The sequence below is a fragment of the Gymnodraco acuticeps genome, unplaced genomic scaffold, assembly GCF_902827175.1.
Source record: "Gymnodraco acuticeps unplaced genomic scaffold, fGymAcu1.1, whole genome shotgun sequence".
NCBI classification, from domain to species: domain Eukaryota; kingdom Metazoa; phylum Chordata; class Actinopteri; order Perciformes; family Bathydraconidae; genus Gymnodraco; species Gymnodraco acuticeps.
Window position 1 is genome coordinate 198,710 of NW_022990871.1, and position 18,639 is coordinate 217,348.

Here is an 18,639-nt window from a genome sequence, read left to right on the forward strand (position 1 = left end):
AGTAATCCCACTGGTTTAATCTTTAGAGAAGCATTATGGTAAAAGTGTATTACATGCAAAATATTAATCCGTAAAGTAATTTAGGCTTTCATATTAAAATAGCGTAGTAAAATGCACTTAGTGTTTTACAGATCAGTGATGGAGCGTCATTCTGCAACACAAAGGCTCTTCACTGTTCACCAGCCCTTTCCTTCGCCCCAAAATAAGATCAAAGTCTCACCAAAAACCAACCACACCCTTCACAATGAGACTTTCCTTCTTCCCCCATTTCCTGTTTTCCCTTCATGCCACAATCTAACATAAATAAATAGATACATAAGCAGAGAGAGTGTGTGGTAAAGTGTTTGGTGCATAAGTGGAGAGCGGCCTCATTAGTTTCCACAAGTCATGATCTGATCCTCCTTATGAGAACACAGAGGAAATGAGAAAGTGTAGCGGCGATATCGGGACACTTTTCATGTACAACTTATTTGTTGGACACTAGCTTCTCCTTTTTTTAGCTTTTTGGGGACAAAATCACAGACAGCAGGTAACATATAAATTGTGAGACTCACTTTCTAATATTAACGAAGCATACTGTTGCTGTTTTGTTGCAATTCAAGTGTTTTTGTTTTGCACCTCTTTTCACCCTCTGTCTGAAACCAGAGCTCAGTCTGCTCTGATTGGTTATCTCTGTTGTGATTGGTCAAACGCTTAGAGATGTCCCGCCCCTGAGTCTAGCGCTAGCCAATAGGAGCGCAAGGGTTCCAGACTTTGGGATTTTAGCCTTTGCAGACCGTTTACATGCACACAAACCTATAACACTGCATGAAAAGCAGAATAGAGACCATGTGTAAAGTTTATTCTATGGATTGTTCGACATAATAATCCAGTAAAATCACCAAATCGAAGGAGGTGTTTCTCTGAAAACTAATCATTTTATCAGCCTTGCAAATAGCTGAATAAATAAAGTACACTTTTGTGGTTGGAAGTGGTTCATCCTCTGGAGAGCATGTGGAGGTATTTGGCCTGATGGTGGCACTAGAGGAATGCTCAGGTCACAATAATACCTTTTAAACATCCTCTGGAAATCATAATATTAAATATCAATCTCGTAATGACTTATAAATCCAACACTGTGTCATAAAAAAAAGAATATACACGACTAATTTGCAAATAAGACTTGAAAATAATGCATTTCCACCCACAATTAACATCGCACAATATTTATTTTGAATGTAATTTACTGATATCTAATTATTTGTTTTCCTTTTATCTGTTTCTGTTACTTGGAGGTCAAATATGAGCAACAACGTGCCACTAAAAGCTGCCTCAGGTGAATCTGTCTGAAGCTCTGTGTCTCGGCTCATATCCTCTGTAATGACAATCATGTGCCACGATAGCGCTGCACACGTAACGCGCGCACACACACACGCACACGCACACACACACACACACACACACACACACACACACACACCACACACACACACACACACACACACACACACACACACACACACCACACACACACACACACACACACACACACACACACACACACACACACAGTATATCTAATGACAGCATGTGTGACCTCTGTGGAGAGCAGACAGAAGGCAGCGAGGCCTGAAGTGCAGCAGAAACTGTTAGCACACAGGAAATGGAGCTTTTAATGTGGGAACAGACAACAGCCTGTGGAGGGAGATAAGTTAAACTGTTAATGAAGGTTAATCTAAATTGAATGTATGCAACAGTTTGCTTTCTAGCATCAGATTATGTTTCCATAAGGTTTTCTCTCTGCAGGCATGCAGTCTCACACATTACGACAACTGGAAATTACATGTATTAGTAGATAGATAATGTGGTTTCTTTGGTTATTTAAAAGGTTTTCTACTGGGTTTAATAGCAGATGGACTGTATTAAAATATAATTATAGAGCGGTGCAGTAATAATGTATTTTTGTAGACCCAATCTGAAGTTAGCATTGCAAGGGCTCAATAGAGAAAAACCCAATGGGATTTTTCTGTTGGATTTTGGATTATTGCAAAGATGATCTCAAGCGTTTATGATACTTAGGCCTACATGTTTTGTTCAGCAGGATAATCTCTACATTTTAACACCACTTTAGGATTTTTGAAATAAATAGCCAGCTATAAAAGAACTACAGCACGGTCACATGACTTCACGTCCCCACCGCTAAGCTAAAGGCAGCTAATGTTGGGCTATAAAGGAACTACAGCAAGGTCACATGACTTCACGTCCCCACAGCTAAGCTAAAGGCGGCTAATGTTGGGCTATAAAGGAACTACAGCACGGTCACATGACTTCACGTCAGTACCGCTAAGCTAAAGGCAGCTAATGTTGGGCTATAAAGGAACCACAGCACGGTCACATGACTTCACGTCACCACCGCTAAGCTAAAGGCAGCTAATGTTGGGCTGTAAAGGAACTACAGCACGGTCACATGACTTCACGTCACCACCGCTAAGCTAAAGGCAGCTAATGTTGGGCTATAAAGGAACTACAGCACGGTCACATGACTTCACGTCACCACCGCTAAGCTAAAGGCGGCTAATGTTGGGCTATAAAGGAACTACAGCACGGTCACATGACTTCACGTCACCACCGCTAAGCTAAAGGAGGCTAATGTTGGGCTATAAAGGAACTACAGCACGGTCACATGACTTCACGTCACCACCACTAAACTAACGGCGGCTAATGTTGGGCGTGATGACGTTTAGTCTTCTCATTTAGACACTTGTTTTTTCACTCACTAGTGGAGTATTTACTGATGATTTTTATGTGGTTGAATATAAATATATTTAACTAGTGTTAACCACAGACTCATTATCCAAAAACATATTCATAAATCCATTGACTTACAGACCAGGCAACAGGAAGTGATAACATGCTGACTAATTTCTGGGTTATAGGACTCATTCCTGCACCACTCTGTTGTTAAATACTGTAACTCCTTATTGTGTCATTTTAAAAAGCTTAACATTTTTGGATGAAAAATACATTTACTTCTTAGTATTCCACTGCGAAGTAAATGTATTTTTTCATTCTTAGTTTGATCTTTTATGCAAAAGAGCTTTAAAGGTATACGTATAAGGGATTACAATGTTTTTATACAAACAAATTAAATTGTTGTAAATGAAGCCATTTTATTTGACTTAAATACTATATATTGATAGTATATGTATGTAGTATAAGTACTGTAGGAGTACAATAAACACACACAGCTATTGCGTAAGTTATATTTGTTGTTGTGAAACAAATATGGAGCCAGAAAAAGGGCTAAGACAAAACAACATGAAGTCCATTTTTTATTTTTGTCTAACCGCAGACTGAAAGTATACAACTGAACATCATGATTTGATTTTTATTATGAGACTCATAAATAAAAATACAAAAAAAATTCCACTACAAAAAACAATCTACCGTTAGTAGGATGTAGAAAAAGAAATATTCTTTTTTTTCTTCTATTTTTCACTATCAAAGGCACAACATTGACTTTAGTGACAACATGGAGAACCTGCAGCATTAAATCTTTTATTTTTATTTTTTTTCACACTCCATCAGAGAACACTGAAATGTTACAAAGAGAGGTGTCTTGATTCTACATGGAAATAAAAACAAAATCAAAAGAACAACCTCTTTATCAACAGACGGTGGCTATAGATTGGTGGCACAACAGGAAAATACGTACTGCCACGGAAAAAAATAGCACGATGTCGCTGGAAAAGACAAAGGACCTTTTGCAAAGCTCTAATGCAACATTTTCACACAAAAAACAATAATCATACAACGATAAGAAATAAAGAAAAATAAAATAATAATTGGGCACCTTCTAAGATTAGGCTAAGGTTAGGTGCTGAGGTAGACAAAAACTATAATTCAAATCATAATAAAAACACTATTTTCTTAATACAGAGCAAATTGACTGGCACTTGTGCTGTCACAACAATGGAGGAGAGAAACAGACAAAGCCGGGGAAAGACAAGAGAGAAAAGCTTCGTTACATAAAACGCTTCGTTAAGCTTGGTCCGACAGGGCGATTGGTCCTCAGTGCTAATATAAAAAAATACAATGTCTTGGTGCTTTGTTACTCAAAACAGTTTTTAGTCTAGACCTCGATGGCACATGCTTTTGCAACACTGCATGAAATGGCTACTTTGTTCTAGAAACACCACACCAAAACACAGAGGGCCCGCTCCAGGGATGCCATGATTCCTCTCTGAACAATTTAACCCCCCACCCTCCCCCGCCCTATTTTTTAAATGCATTGTGTAGAAAAGGAAAAAGTACTTTAATAAAAAAACTGCAGAAAGCAGAAGGGGGACTCCCGAGTGCCAACCTGCCCAAATGGAGGTCTTTTGTATCTTAAGCTCGTCAGCAAACCTGTTGCTGACTAAAAGAGCCACAAATAAGTCAAAAACTAGACTTGGGATTTGTTTTCTGGCAGAAAAACTATTAACTGGAGCCGAGTTTGTCCCGACTCCAGAAAATGGCGCTAAATAAATGCTTTTGTCAAATCACGGCCTGAGAAAATAAGTGAATGCAGATTTGTAGTTACATCTGCATTAAGGGTTTTATTGCAGACCTGCTCTCTTCAGGATTTAGAAACGAATAAAATAAAAAACTAAGAGCGTCATGACATCCCTAGTGTGCTGGATACACCATTTTTATTTTCTTCTGAAAAATACGGAAACTAAGCAGATATAGATGGACATTTTTGTTGAACAAATTCCATTTTTAGGCACAAAGATAGTACAGAAAACATCGGAGGAACACTGAGGGAAGAACTATATCGATGCCAATGTATATATATATTTTTTCCAACATAGAGAAAAAAAGTGGCATAGAATATTTATTTTGTATCTGATCTGATTAGTGCATTTTTCCACTAATACACACACGCACACACACGTAGTTACGCACTCTTTAACGCACTCTTTCACCCGCACGAAAAAGTAGAAAACATTCAGAGGACGATGAGAGGAATAACTGCTCAGGTCTTGCATTGTGGTGTTCAGACTGACGCGGTATATCATAGTGGGTGGATATTACACGAGGGGGGGAAAAGCCCCTCGGCTCACAGTGTTTGAGAATAAAATCACCACGGGACATGCCATCCCTTCTTTTTTTTCAAATACAAAAACAAAACAACAGACATGTTGACAGTCAAGTTTGATTGAAAAGTTGTGAAGTACTAATTGGTCGGTTTGGCAGCGCCCCCCTGCCGTGCCGTATTTTATCTTTTTTTTTTTTTAAACATTTTGTCACAGACACTCGTAGAATTTGTGGCGGATAGATTTTAGTCCTTCACCCTACAATGCAATTGACATCCAAGAAAGCAACACTTATTATTACAATATGTTCACACACGTTTTTTTGTCCAACAATATCAAAGGGGAGCAAGGCAAACATGATTCACACCCATAGAGAGAAAACTAAAACAGGTACAAAATAAAAGAAATACAAATATTTGTGCCCTGCTGTAACCCTCCACAAATGGAAAAAGGACTGACACTGAATACAAAAATATCACCATTTTTATATATCAAATTGCCTCTGTTGGCTCTTGTTCAGGAATACGTTCATGAGAGAAATCTCTATCTTTAACCTTCTTGGTTTTTTCTTTTTTGATTACCACTTGCAGTTCCAATTGTCCAACGCACTCTGCATCGCTGCAAATCAAACCTGTCTTCGTCGGTTCAGCGTTTGTCATGAACCTTCGTTTTTTTTTTCACATTACAAAACTACACTTGTATTCACACATTTTCAAGTTTTAATTCTTGTTTTGAACCCCTCTCAAAAAGCAATAGTACTTCCTCTTATCTGCCGCTTCCCAACTCATCACTTAAGGCTTCAAAATTGCTTTTTTTGTTTACGTTGCTCTGCTCTTCTGTGGCCGGAGGGGCAGGGGGAGACTAAAGGAGAAGAATAAACGCCTCGCTGAATGACTTTCCAAAATCCCATCAACCTCTTGTACTCGCTTCCACTTTTATGTACATTTTGCTTAGAAAAAACACAGACAATCATAAATCACCAAAAATAAGCATGAGATGAAGTAGCAATGATAACATAATGCAAAACACAAATAAAATGTGCTTTTGCCAAAAAAATGAAAACAACTTAGAGGTAGCTTTTATAACAAATGACCAAACCGACCGACTCTTTAACAAGCGGGGTTAATAATACCAAGTTTGGTAACATGTAATGCACAAACAAATACAACAACATTAGAAATCTCTTCACCGTGGCACTTATTCTTTTCTGCGTACACATCGCTGCATCATGTTGTGCAATGCATCTTTTTTTCCACAAATAAAAAGTGTACAAATGAAACAAAAAAGGGAAAACAAATACACAAGCAACATGAGGTCACATAACGAGGTAATTCAAGTACGATGCGTTGAGATCAAACTCAAGGTCGATAATAACAACATTAACAACAACAACATCAACAGGAGACGAGAGAGACGAAGCGCGGGGACGAAAACCGAAGAGAAAGAGTCGATTTATTCTGTCGTCTTACAGCCGCTCGGCTGCCGGGCAGTGTCTCGTCCGATCAGTGATTTCCCCCTTTTTCCACCGGCCGTTTGGATATGTGATCCCGCCGTGCTGCAGTGACATGCGCGCTAAAAGGTTCATCTTCAATACCTGTGGCTGCGTCACTCATCCGGGACCAATGCTGCCCTCAGTGGCGTCAGAAAGTTGGACATTTGGCAAATACCGATGCATACTGGTATATGCACCATTTCAACTATTGGCAAAAGTGGTGCCCTGATGGCGTATTTTATAGGCTAACCCTGAAGTTAGCATCTCCCTGGTTCCCTCCTCAAAAAGCCAATGAGATTTTACTGCTGGATTTTGGAATAGTGCATTAAATAAGCTCTGTGGCAGAAATGACACTTGTTATGCAATCAATAGACGTAAGAAGCTAACTTGAGGCTATAAAGGAGCTACATCATGACTTCACGTAACTACCTCCAAGCTAAAGGTGGCTAATGTTTGGCGGGATGACGTTGAGACTTGAAACGTATAACAATGATGTTTTTAAAGACACATACACGCCTTAGACATTCATCAGTGGGGTCTTTACTGACTCATTTTATCTCATAGAACAAAACATACAAATCTAAACCCCAGACCTAATTTAGGGCATCTAACTAAAAACACATTCAAAGAACGCCTTGACTTTGAGGCGAGGCGTGAAGAAGTGCTTGAATAATGACTAATTTCAGGGTTAAGGCCGTTGTTTGGAGGTACTCTTCTAAATAAAACTCCACTGACACATGAAGGCATGGAGAGTAATAACCCCCTGACTCCTAATGAAGGGCAGCATTAACCCTGGTTTGTATTTTGACGACAGCCACGTTCGAACCCGGCTCACAGTCACTCACATTCATGTGTTGATGACATATAACGGTCTTCAACTTGCCACACCATCTTTGGGAAACGCTCAGGTGTTCCCAGCAACTTCTTCAAACATTCACAACGAGAAGCAACCCTTTTCCCATTTTGTTTTCCATCCCTGTGGACAGGTCTGCTGCAAGTGTTCTTAACGTGTTAGTTTGTGTATAGTTCATCATTAGTGTGAGATAATGATAGTCATCAGGTTAAATGTACATGGATACAAAGCAGTCCAGTTATCTATTGCTATTGAGTAGGCGGATATGCTGGGTTTAATGTGGTACACTGTAATATTGAGTTATGATTTAATGAAAGATATATTTCTGAAGACATCAAACAAAGACTGTTGTCGTGATTTGTTACCTGTGATCAAGCCTTGATGAACTACCATGCGGAGCTAAGAACATATATAAGATGAAAAAGTGACACAAGTGGGCCAGTGGTGACTCGACGTTCTCCAGGCCTCATCGACGGAGAACCAGGAAGACTGCTGAGAAAAGTTCAAACTAGAAAGCAGCACTAGCACCCCCCCAACCCTCCCAGTATTTTAGTGCTCCCATTCATCCAGTTCAACTGCTTCATCTACTGCATATTGTCTCAGATTCTCAGGGGCTATCTCACCGCCACCGCTGCCAACAGTCTTGACATGTTTCTCTGCTGGATTTCTGTAAAAAAAAAAAACTGGGATCATTTGTGTCTACTGCAAAAGCAGAAATGTTAGGAATGGAAACGATTTGGGGCATTTCCACCCATCATTCAAACTCTGGAGCGTGTCATGATTTAGTTTGTTTGGCGGGTTGGAAAATATAAGATACCTTTGTATGCGGTTAAAAGAAGGTTTGTTGGAAGGGTTTTGGCATTGAAAGCAAACCATGACATGATGAACTTAGGGGTCTAAACCGATGCTCTTGTTCTAAACTATAATGACTGCAGGGTAATTGTAAACCAATATCAAGTATAACAACAAACCACTCGTGATGGAGTGATGGGAGCCGGTTCAGGTTCAGACAGCCCTTGAGAATCTGCTTTCTCTCTCGCAGCAGCATTACAAAAAAAGTCACCTCTGTGCATGCTGCGTCCGATGACCTAAAACAAAACCACAGTTTGCAGATGTAGTGAATGACCCGGTGAATCCGAACTATGATGGAGATTCTCTCTCTCCGTGTCCAAGTCTTCCTCTGCTCTTCTTTAGCACTTAGCTACTCCGTCACCACCCTTACAGCTGGTCGTCGTCGCCGCCTTTTTGCATGTAAAGTAAAAAAGAGAAAAACAAACCTTCTAGCTTTTCGGGGGGTCTCTCTAAAAAAAGAAATGGTTGACCCCTAGCCTCCTATCCTCCCGATTACATTCCCCTTACCTCTCACCCCCCACCCCCCTCTTCCTCCTCTCTTCCTCAGACGTAGCACAGGTACAGGTAGGTCTTCTCGATGCGCCAGTCTGGGGGCACGTCTTCCGGCTTGTGGCCTTTCATGTGCTTCTGCATGGAGGACAGAGAGGGGCAGTACTCCAGGCAGATGGTGCATTGGTAGGGCGACGCTCCGTTGTGGGTGCGCAGGTGCTTGATCATGGCCGAGTAATCCCTGGATCTCTGGTGGCACAGCTTGCACTCAAATGGCTTCTCACCTACGGATGATAAAGAGTGGGGTACGTTAGACAAAGTGCCGCTCAGTGACAGGATGTGGCTTCTCACCTAAGATGGCAAAAGTACACACATCCTTTACTCAAGTAGAAGTACAGATACTCGTGTTTAAAAATACTCTGGTAAAAGTAGAAGTACTGACTAAACTTCTTTACTCAAGTGAAAGTAAAGAGGCTTTGAAATGTACTTCAGTAAAAAGTACCCATAACTAGCAGCTGCTTTAAAGAGTACCTGACCTCCCTTTATATTAATAGAACAATAATGTCATTGTTAGCTAATGAATGTTTCCATGCTGAACAACGGCAACATGACAACGTTTCCATTGGTCCCTCTTCTTTAGAGAAGACCAGGAAATGATGGATACACGGATCGTGTTCAAATCAATAGGCACGCAATGACTCTAAAGAATAATGATCACGCACCAAACACACATTCAGACTAAAGGAACCAGCTGTTTGGAAAATGAGAGAAGTAGAAAGTAAAGGTATTTGTGTTCAACATGTAAGAAGTAGAAAGTACAGGTATTTGTGTTCAACATGTAAGAAGTAGAAAGTACAGGTATTTGAGTTCAACATGTAAGAAGTAGAAAGTACAGGTATTTGAGTTCAACATGTAAGAAGTAGAAAGTACAGGTATTTGAGTTCAACATGTAAGAAGTAGAAAGTACAGGTATTTGTGTTCAACATGTAAGAAGTAGAAAGTACAGGTATTTGAGTTCAACATGTAAGAACTAGAAAGTACAGGTATTTGGGTTCAACATGTGAGAAGTAGAAAGTACAGGTATTTGTGTTCAACATGTAAGAAGTAGAAAGTACAGGTATTTGTGTTCAACATGTAAGAAGTAGAAAGTACAGGTATTTGTGTTCAACATGTAAGAAGTAGAAAGTACAGGTATTTGAGTTCAACATGTAAGAAGTAGAAAGTACAGGTATTTGTGTTCAACATGTAAGAAGTAGAAAGTACAGGTATTTGAGTTCAACATGTAAGAAGTAGAAAGTACAGGTATTTCAGTTCAACATGTAAGAAGTAGAAAGTACAGGTATTTGTGTTCAACATAGGTAGTGGAGTAAAGTAGTGGTACCAGAACAATGTACTTAAGTACAGTAATAAAGTAATTGTACTCCACTACTTCCAACCTCTGCCCATGATAAAGAGTGGGGTCGGAGACAACGGTTACGCCTTACGTCTAAGTTTCAATTATCTCGCCAACCTATAATAATAATAATACAAATAACATACATTTCAATAGTGCCTTTCATAAACCCAAGGTCGCTTCACCAATTCTTCTTCATGCTTGGCGTGTGTTTTGCTGTGGTGCTCTGTGTGAGGCTATTTTGATCAGCGTTTCTGTAGAAAGCTGTGGATAACAGAAAGTGCCTTCACTGAGCCGTAAAAGTACTAATACCAATACAAATCTACACAACAGTGTGTCAACATTCGTTAACAACCACTTTGGGATGTTTCCTTTCAGCGCGCCTGTCCATGCCATTACCTTAGAAAATAATAAGGATGTGTGTGTTAAACAACTCTACAGTTACGGTACAGGTGCCCAGAGCGAACAAAACAACTATTTGTGTTGGCCAATCCGAACTATGACTTGTTTCCAAAGCGTTCAATTAGGATTTGACTATATTACGGACATCGCATTTTCACGGCAGCTTTTGCCGTGCGTAAACTGTAGAGTTGCTACCGTTAACGCTTGTATAGACTCACTACAAATATTCAAATTCAGTGGCACAAGCACATCCCTAGTGCAATAAATGTGTTAATACTCACACAACCTGCAGTGACTGAGATGAGGAATAAACACAACATCTAAATGTGCTAAACCCCTTAGAATATGTGATGTTTAAATATCTGCCATTCCTTTTTAAAGCCACATTTAATCAATCTGGCACATTACACAAAACGCCCGCTCCCTTCATGGAGATCTCCTGGAGGTGTCATAAATCAAAGCGTGGCACTGCTTTCTTGCTGTGGGGGGGCTGCCATATTAGGAAAAAAATTTCAATTCAGCAACAGCAGCAGCCGTCCTAAATGTGCTAATGATTTGAGTGATGGCGGGGAATAACCCACCAGCGCTCAAGCCGGGCAGACGGCAAATTAGACATGTAAATACTGACCTTTTCCAATGGCATTTGAAATGAGCTGTCGGATGTGATCTAGCCTCGCTCGCTGTCACCTTTCAGCTGGAGGCTCGGGTTTGTGTGCCGACAAGAAAACTGGCAAACTCGTGCCTGTCCTTTTTGGATCAACAGGGTTAACCTTGGCCTCGGCTACGTCTCCATTCAGCCAATAGGAGTAAACACCGTGTTGTGGGTTGTCATTGAAACAGCGTGGACACCTGCATTACCTCGCTCTCTGTCTACTGAGATCAATACAGAGTCGTCGGAGACATTTGTCTGCTGTATCTGCTCATTGTTGGTCAACCCTGTCAGAGACTTAATGACTTAGCATACCATAATAACATGTCCAACAACATCATCTGGGACCCAAAGCATGTCGAACAGAGAATATGGACTGCTACCATCTAATGGAGATTCAATAAAGTCAGACTGAAGCATCCTTTGTGCTCCAGTCGGTCGTCTCAGTGAGCACAGAGCTGAATCCAGATCAAATGCACTTTGAGCAGGTTTCTCTCAGCGATTGTGATTATGTTAAATGTTTGTTGTTTGTTTCGCATGTATATTTGTCTGTTGATGTTACACATGGAGCTGCTGTGATGCAAGTCACATTTCACACTTGATCTGACCATTAAAGTGTTAACGACCGTATCGCAGCAACACAGATACTCATCTAGGCTTTGCAACTTGGATTTCCTACCACAGAAAGCTGCAATAATCCAGTCTCCATTCAGCCAATAGGCGTAAACACAGCGTTGTGGGTCGTCATGTGTTGCATTGAAACAGCGTGGACACCTGCATTACTTCGCTCTAAGAATACTGAGATCAATACAGAGTCTTCAGAGACATTCATCTACTATATCGCAGCAACAACGACATACAGTAAAGATGCATTCATGTAGCTTCCATTCAGCCAATATAGGCGTAAACACATCTTGAAAGTCGTCGTGTTGCATTGAAACAGCGCGGACACCTTCTTTCTGTTGCTATTGATAACCGGACTGTAAATAGGGTCGCCGCAAATAAGCAGCTAATAATGAATTGCAAATGAGGCCGGGGTATTGATCCGACATTGGCATTTGGGATGTGTGGAGAGACGAAGGAAGGGGGGGTTATGTTGCCAATGTCGATGATTCATCAAGCAGCTCCCTTTTGTGCGAGGTGGCCTTTGACTGTGAGCTTGTCACTTGCTCTTGTTATCTGCTGTTGCTCTGCGGCTTAACGCAAAGCCCCCTCCCCCACACAAAAGGGGAAAAGGGTGGACGGGGGGGAGCCAATTATTGGACAGGCTGCCTTGATAGTGTGGCTTAACAGCTGGCTTATTGAATGGGAGATGTGTGTGTGTGTGTGTGAGAGAAAAGAGACGGTGAGGAAGCATAAAGCCTTGGCTGGGTGCCATTCTGGGGAGAATCGCTTGATATCCTCGCTCAGTCTGCACTCGTTCTCCAGGGCAGCCGGCTTATCACTGTGTCAACATCTTTATGGGGCTCTAAATATACTGAGATCAATACAGAGTCTTCGGAGACATTCGTCTACTGTATCGCAGCAACAAAGATATTCATCTGGGCTTTGCAACGAGGATTTCCTACAACAGAAAGCTGCATTAATGTGTTTGGACGCGGTTGCTATGAGATAGAAGGTTGCACTCAAATCAAATTAGGAGAAGTGGAAGAATGGGCTGATTTCTGACTGATATCAAGTGTTATTGATACCCCTGTATATACTGTATCTCTTAGGAGGGTGACAATAGTGATATTTCAGAGATAAAAACCCTAACACAGGACTAGGCGATATGAAGAACAATAATTTATATCGACATTTTTGACAAAATACTTGACTTTTGCTGCATTCATAAAATAACTACACAATGAGATTTTTGATAAGTGTTTTAACCGACTTTCTTTCTAGATGGCAAAGAGATTAATATCAGCTTCCTCTCTGTTTGCTAACTACGGAGCAGGAATGTTAAGCCTAGCTTAGCATGAAGCAGTGGGAAACAGCTAGCCTGGCTAACTACATGCTAACATCTAACTCCTATCAAGCTAGCTAATTCCAATATTCTACATGTGTAGTGTGATCAGTTTACCTTAACAGAAGCAGTTCAATTACACATTAAAAATACTTTGGATGGTTACAGAAAACCTCTATCAGTGCTGCCATATTTTAACTACGGTTGCTGTCGCCGCTGGTACGTTAATGTTTTTTTGTAAAACACTTGAAAAGAAAATGTATATTGTAAGTAAACGCCTTGCCTTTATTCACAGTAACGCTGCGTCCACACGGAGGCGTGCGTTGAAGCTTGCCGGTGGGCGTGTCTGAAACTCGACCAACAACCAATCACATGAATCTCCCGCCCCGGACACACAAGCAGCGGTTTGATTGGCTAGAGCTTGTACTGGCATATGATTTGATTGGCTGACGCTTCCGCCGAAGCTTCAAAAGTTGAACATTGCTCAACTTTTGAAGCGAGCAACGCAAAGCGACGCTCCCACAATGCAGTTCGGCAAATTGTGACGTCACCCCATTCAAAGTGAACGGGCAGAAGCGTTGAAGCTTCAACGCACGCCGCCGTGTGGACGGGCCGTAAGGTTGCAAGGTTTGGTACCATGAACACACAAAAACTAAAACCTCTGCTCATATCTGGCAACCTATACTATAACTCCAGGTTCTGCAGAAGGATAAACTGTTCCTAAATCAATATTTCCTGCACATAACTCGCTCAAACACTTCCCAAACCTTTGATCATCCTCATCAGTTGATACACATCAGTGAACTCTTCAGATAGTTGTCTTTTAGCGTGCAGACTTTGAGTTTTGCTCTCCGTACCTGTGTGCACGCGGTAGTGAGTTTCCAGCTGGTGCTTGAGGCTGAACTTCTTCCCGCAGCCGTTACATTCGTAGGGCTTCTCCCCGGTGTGGATGCGTTTGTGGCCCTTCAGCGTGCTTTCATCCCGGAAGCAGCTCCCGCAGAACTCACACTCGTATGGATGGTCCCCGGCTGCAAGGATGGGGAAAAACGGGGGGGGAAATGTTACTTCATGTGAAAAAGGACAAAGTATACCACTTGCTTTTTGCACATTTTTGCACACGTGTCTGTATAAAATATAATACACTGTAGTTTGCCGTATACTCATTGTCCTAAGTGCTTTGCTTTTTAGGTTATTTGTATAGTTTGCATTTTAATTTGGTGTGAATACTTGTCTTTAGCATCCTTTTTGAATGCTAAATTGTTTCTTAACAATACTTATTTATTATTATCCTAATATATTTATTTTTCTACTTACTTTGCAACTTATTTTCTTAGATTGTTTATGTTCGCACCACCAGAATAATACAAATCGGAAGTACAATTTCTAAGTACTTTAAGTGAGTATCGCCGTTTGATGCTACTTTATACTCTTAATCCACTACATTTAGGAAGCCGATATTGTACGTAATCAAATCAAATAAACCCCCCCCCCCCCCTTACTTTGGTGTTTGACCGGTCCTGTTTTAACTGCTATTACATTAACACAAAAAACATTAATCATCACCAAATTTCCTTTAACACCCTTTCAAACTGTACATATTGCATCAGACTACTGGTACACATGAAGAACTGCAGTCAATATACAAAGAACAGACATTGAACATGTATTGCGTGTGCCAGGTGTGATCCATGTGGGGGGATGGGCACATAAGAGCGGGAAATGTATCAAATTGTTCTGTGTGTGTGTGTGTGTGTGTGTTTGTGTGTGCCAGGTGCGATTCACATGGGGGGATTGGGCACATAAGGGGGGGGGGGGGCACATCTAGAGTAGGCCTATGTGTGTGTGTGTGTGTGTGTGTGTGTGTGTGTGTGTGTGTTTTATCTGATCCGGATGGTTACTAATTCTTTATGGTGGTCATTTTGAGCGGGAACACCATGGTGTTACAAAGTTGACTAAATCATCCAAAATGCAATGAAAGTGGTGATCAGCAATTGTATATGTTCAAAGGTCTACTGTGAAGGATATCATGAAGCCTTAATGCAATCGAATGTAAAACTAAAAAGTTATGATTGATGAAAGTAGTAAATCTGTCAGATTTGACCGGAAGACAACAGGAGGGTTAAGTAGAATATCTAATACAAATTGAACCCCCACATGGCACCAATTGTCTGAGTATGTAGGTGTTTGTGTTCGAGTAGAGTCCCTCTTTATGGAGAAAATACTCCCCAAGTGTTTTCTACTTCTCTGAGAATCACCCGCACTGTTATTTTTTCTTTGTGCAGAATAATTGGCGCCTTTCATGCCCGTTCACCGGCTGTGAGATGTGTTATTGACCAGCCTCGTCTCTCAGAGCATTAATGGATAACCTCACCGACGTATGTTTATATACATCAATATATATTTTACACCTGCTCTCTGCTAAGGTAACACGTAAACAGGGTGATTTAGCAAATGGCTCCAACAGACAATCAGAAGTATTGTTACAGGTTGAGAACAGACCTAATTTAATCTAGCATTGAGTAAACTGTAGTGAGTTTTTATGTTTTCATTATTACATAAAGTAACGTTTCAAATGAATGAATTTGGATACAAAATAATTTATATAATATGATGTTTTTAGGGTTTATAAAATATGATGTTTTGGTGTACATTAAAGTAGCCAACAGTTTTTCTAAAAACAGGTTTTTGAGAGAAAAATATTTGTTGACATTTAAGTAATTTAAAATGTTTAAGTTTTATTAAAATAAAAACAAATATTTATATTTTGAAGATGTTTTGACCAGAGCCCAGATCTGCTCTGATTGGTTAGCTGGACAGCTCTGTTGTGATTGGTCATCCGCTTAGAGATGCCCCGCCCCTTATATCATGTACATTTTGTTGGAGCGCTAGCCAATGGAAACGCAAATGTTTCAAAGTGATGTCATTATGTTCAGGAAGTGTGGCCCCACAAGAGCTTGCAAAGAATATAATATGTTTATTGTACGGTTACATGCTACTTTACAGAAGCACGTTGCCCATAAACTACATGTCCCACAATGCATCTTCAATTTGCCTTTTTTCTTAGAATTTGCCTTTTTTTCAAAATGTCCCTTTTTTTTTGTTTTTCCAGAATTTAGCTTTTCTTTTTAAATCATTTTGTGACATTCTCACTAAAGAGACTTGCAATTATTGGCCCTAGACTTCTGCTTTCAGACGTAGTTAATTATGAAGTTATTACCATATCTGAAAATAATCCAATGCAGATGCAATCATGTACATTATGTTATATATATTAAATATTTATACATGTATTTTTATATAGTCTTAAAGTTACAACCGGCCCTTTGAGTGCAACCATATGATGTGGCCCGCGATGAAATTGAGTTTGACACCCCTGATTTACATGCATGCACAAAACACTACAAGGAAGAGAAAACCCAACAAGCCAAATAGAGCCTCTTTAAAAGCAGACACAGATTCAGATATTTGTATAGATTTGTTATGAATTTCCTTCCATACCTGTGGATCTCTGCAAACCACACATCATTTAATTTATAAGAAGTGTTCTCCTGCTCTCACATGTATGCCACAGACGATAAAGTCTCCCATGTGGCCCGCAGAGTGAAAGTGACGGCACGCTTCACCTTCCTCCCACAGGGCGGCTGTAATGGGTATTCACATGTCAATGATCGGGGATATTATGATTTGCAGGAGGCTCCAACACTAATTGTGTTCTGGTGTTTGATAAGGAGCCCCCCCCCCCCTCTCCCTCCGTGGGTTAGGAGTAATGTTGTGGATATTTATTAATGTATTTCTCTCCGCCGCTGCAGGTTTAAGTCTCCGTCGATGACCTATGCCTTTCATTATGTGGCTGTCCGAGCAGCAACGTGCCCACGAATAAATTGCATTTCTCGTTATGTGCCGCCGCCACGCTGTTAGGAGACAATTTCACCTCCATCCTGCTGACTTTATTTAACATTTGATAGTACAGTACACACGTTTATCTGGAGGGAGAAACAGACAGAGGGATAAAAGGACCCTCACATGTTGGACTATTTCTTTCCTTTATCTTTTTTAATGCCTTTTTGTTTCGCCTTTATTTAAACATGTTTGAATTGTCTGGTTAAAATTAAACTTGCCTTTTAATCCAATAAATCACAATTTGTATTCCACTTCCTAAAGGTTGATGACATTTCCGATGACCCATTTCATTTCATATTATCTTTTCTCAATGCCTTGTGTGTTATTTAAAAACATTTGACTTGCCGAGCTACAAAAAAAACCCTGATTGCTTTTCATTATTTATCATTTTATATCTGTATGTACAGAACACACATTTATTTATAAGGAGAAACAGACTTGGGGGATTAACTACGGATGAATATGATAAGTAATTTGTATTTATTTGACATCTTCTCACAATGATTTTATATCTTGAAAGTGTTTTTTTGTTATGCCTGTATATACAGTATGCACGTTTATTTAGCAAGAGAGACAGACAAGGAGTCAACCTATTATTTTTGTATTTTCTTAATATCCTTGTCTCTATTTTTTAATGTTTGAATTGTCTGGTTAAAATCAAACCTGCCTTTAAAGCAAAGAATTCCCCATTGTTTGCCCCTCGGCCACCCTAAACATCTTCCTATGTGCTACACTTTGAGAGTAGGAACGTTTTCCGTGCCTGCTGTTGGACGCCTCCCCATTAAAGGGGGGCTTTGATGGGATGGAGGTGTGCAGGAGGGAGGGGGGTTAAAACACAGACAGGGATGGAGCAGCGGGTGTGGGTGTATATGGTGGAGGGGGGGGTGTGGGGGTGAAAATCAATAAAAGTGACAGTCTTTATTTGTCTGCGTGAAGTTATCAGTGGCTCCCGCTGTAAGACATTGTGCTCTTTCTAGCGTTTCAGCCGCAGAGAGATCACAATCCATCACCGAGTGGCTGCACACGCTCTCAGAATAATAATCAGACTCACCTGACTTTAATTAGAGAGCCGATCAGAGGCAGGGAGGGACGCTAATACTCTCAGTTATTTACGCCTAATGTCCTGCTGCTGCAGCACGCTCTGCAGGAGCTCCTTTCTTTGTTATTCTAATACAAAGGAGGCCCTTGTTGTGCTTTATGTGGTATATATGTGATATGTAAATGGTCTGCAGCGGCTAAAATATTCTGTCCGCCCCCCTGCCTGAAACGCCTCCATTGGACTTCCTTTGTTTACCTCCCGAACCTAGTGACATCACTATGTAACCCTCACGCTTGTGTTGGCTAGCGCTCCAACACATTGTACGTGATAGGCTAAGGGGCGGGACATCTCTAAGCAATCACAACAGAGCCGGCTAGCTAACCAATCAGAGCAGACTGGGCTCTGGTTTCAGACGGAGGGTGAAAAGAGGAAAAATAAAGAGCTTTTTGAACATTAAAGCATGGATGTCACAGTAGAGACACTACATACTGATATACACCAGCAGGAGAGGACTCTTTAAAGTAGAGACACTACATACTGATATACCACCTGAAATCAGCAGGAG

At 40.6% G+C, this 18,639-nt stretch overlaps 1 protein-coding gene across 1 annotated transcript; it reads right to left on the reverse strand.

Annotated features, from left to right (window-relative positions):
• Positions 1-3,353: 3,353 nt before the first annotated feature.
• Positions 3,354-14,163, reverse strand: zbtb16a (zinc finger and BTB domain containing 16a; the record flags this gene model as incomplete). Its single annotated transcript, XM_034233357.1, is given in 2 exon segments — positions 3,354-9,027; positions 13,993-14,163. Coding segments are annotated over 2 exon segments (401 nt in total), but the record flags the coding sequence as incomplete, so codon positions are not given.
• Positions 14,164-18,639: the final 4,476 nt, after the last annotated feature.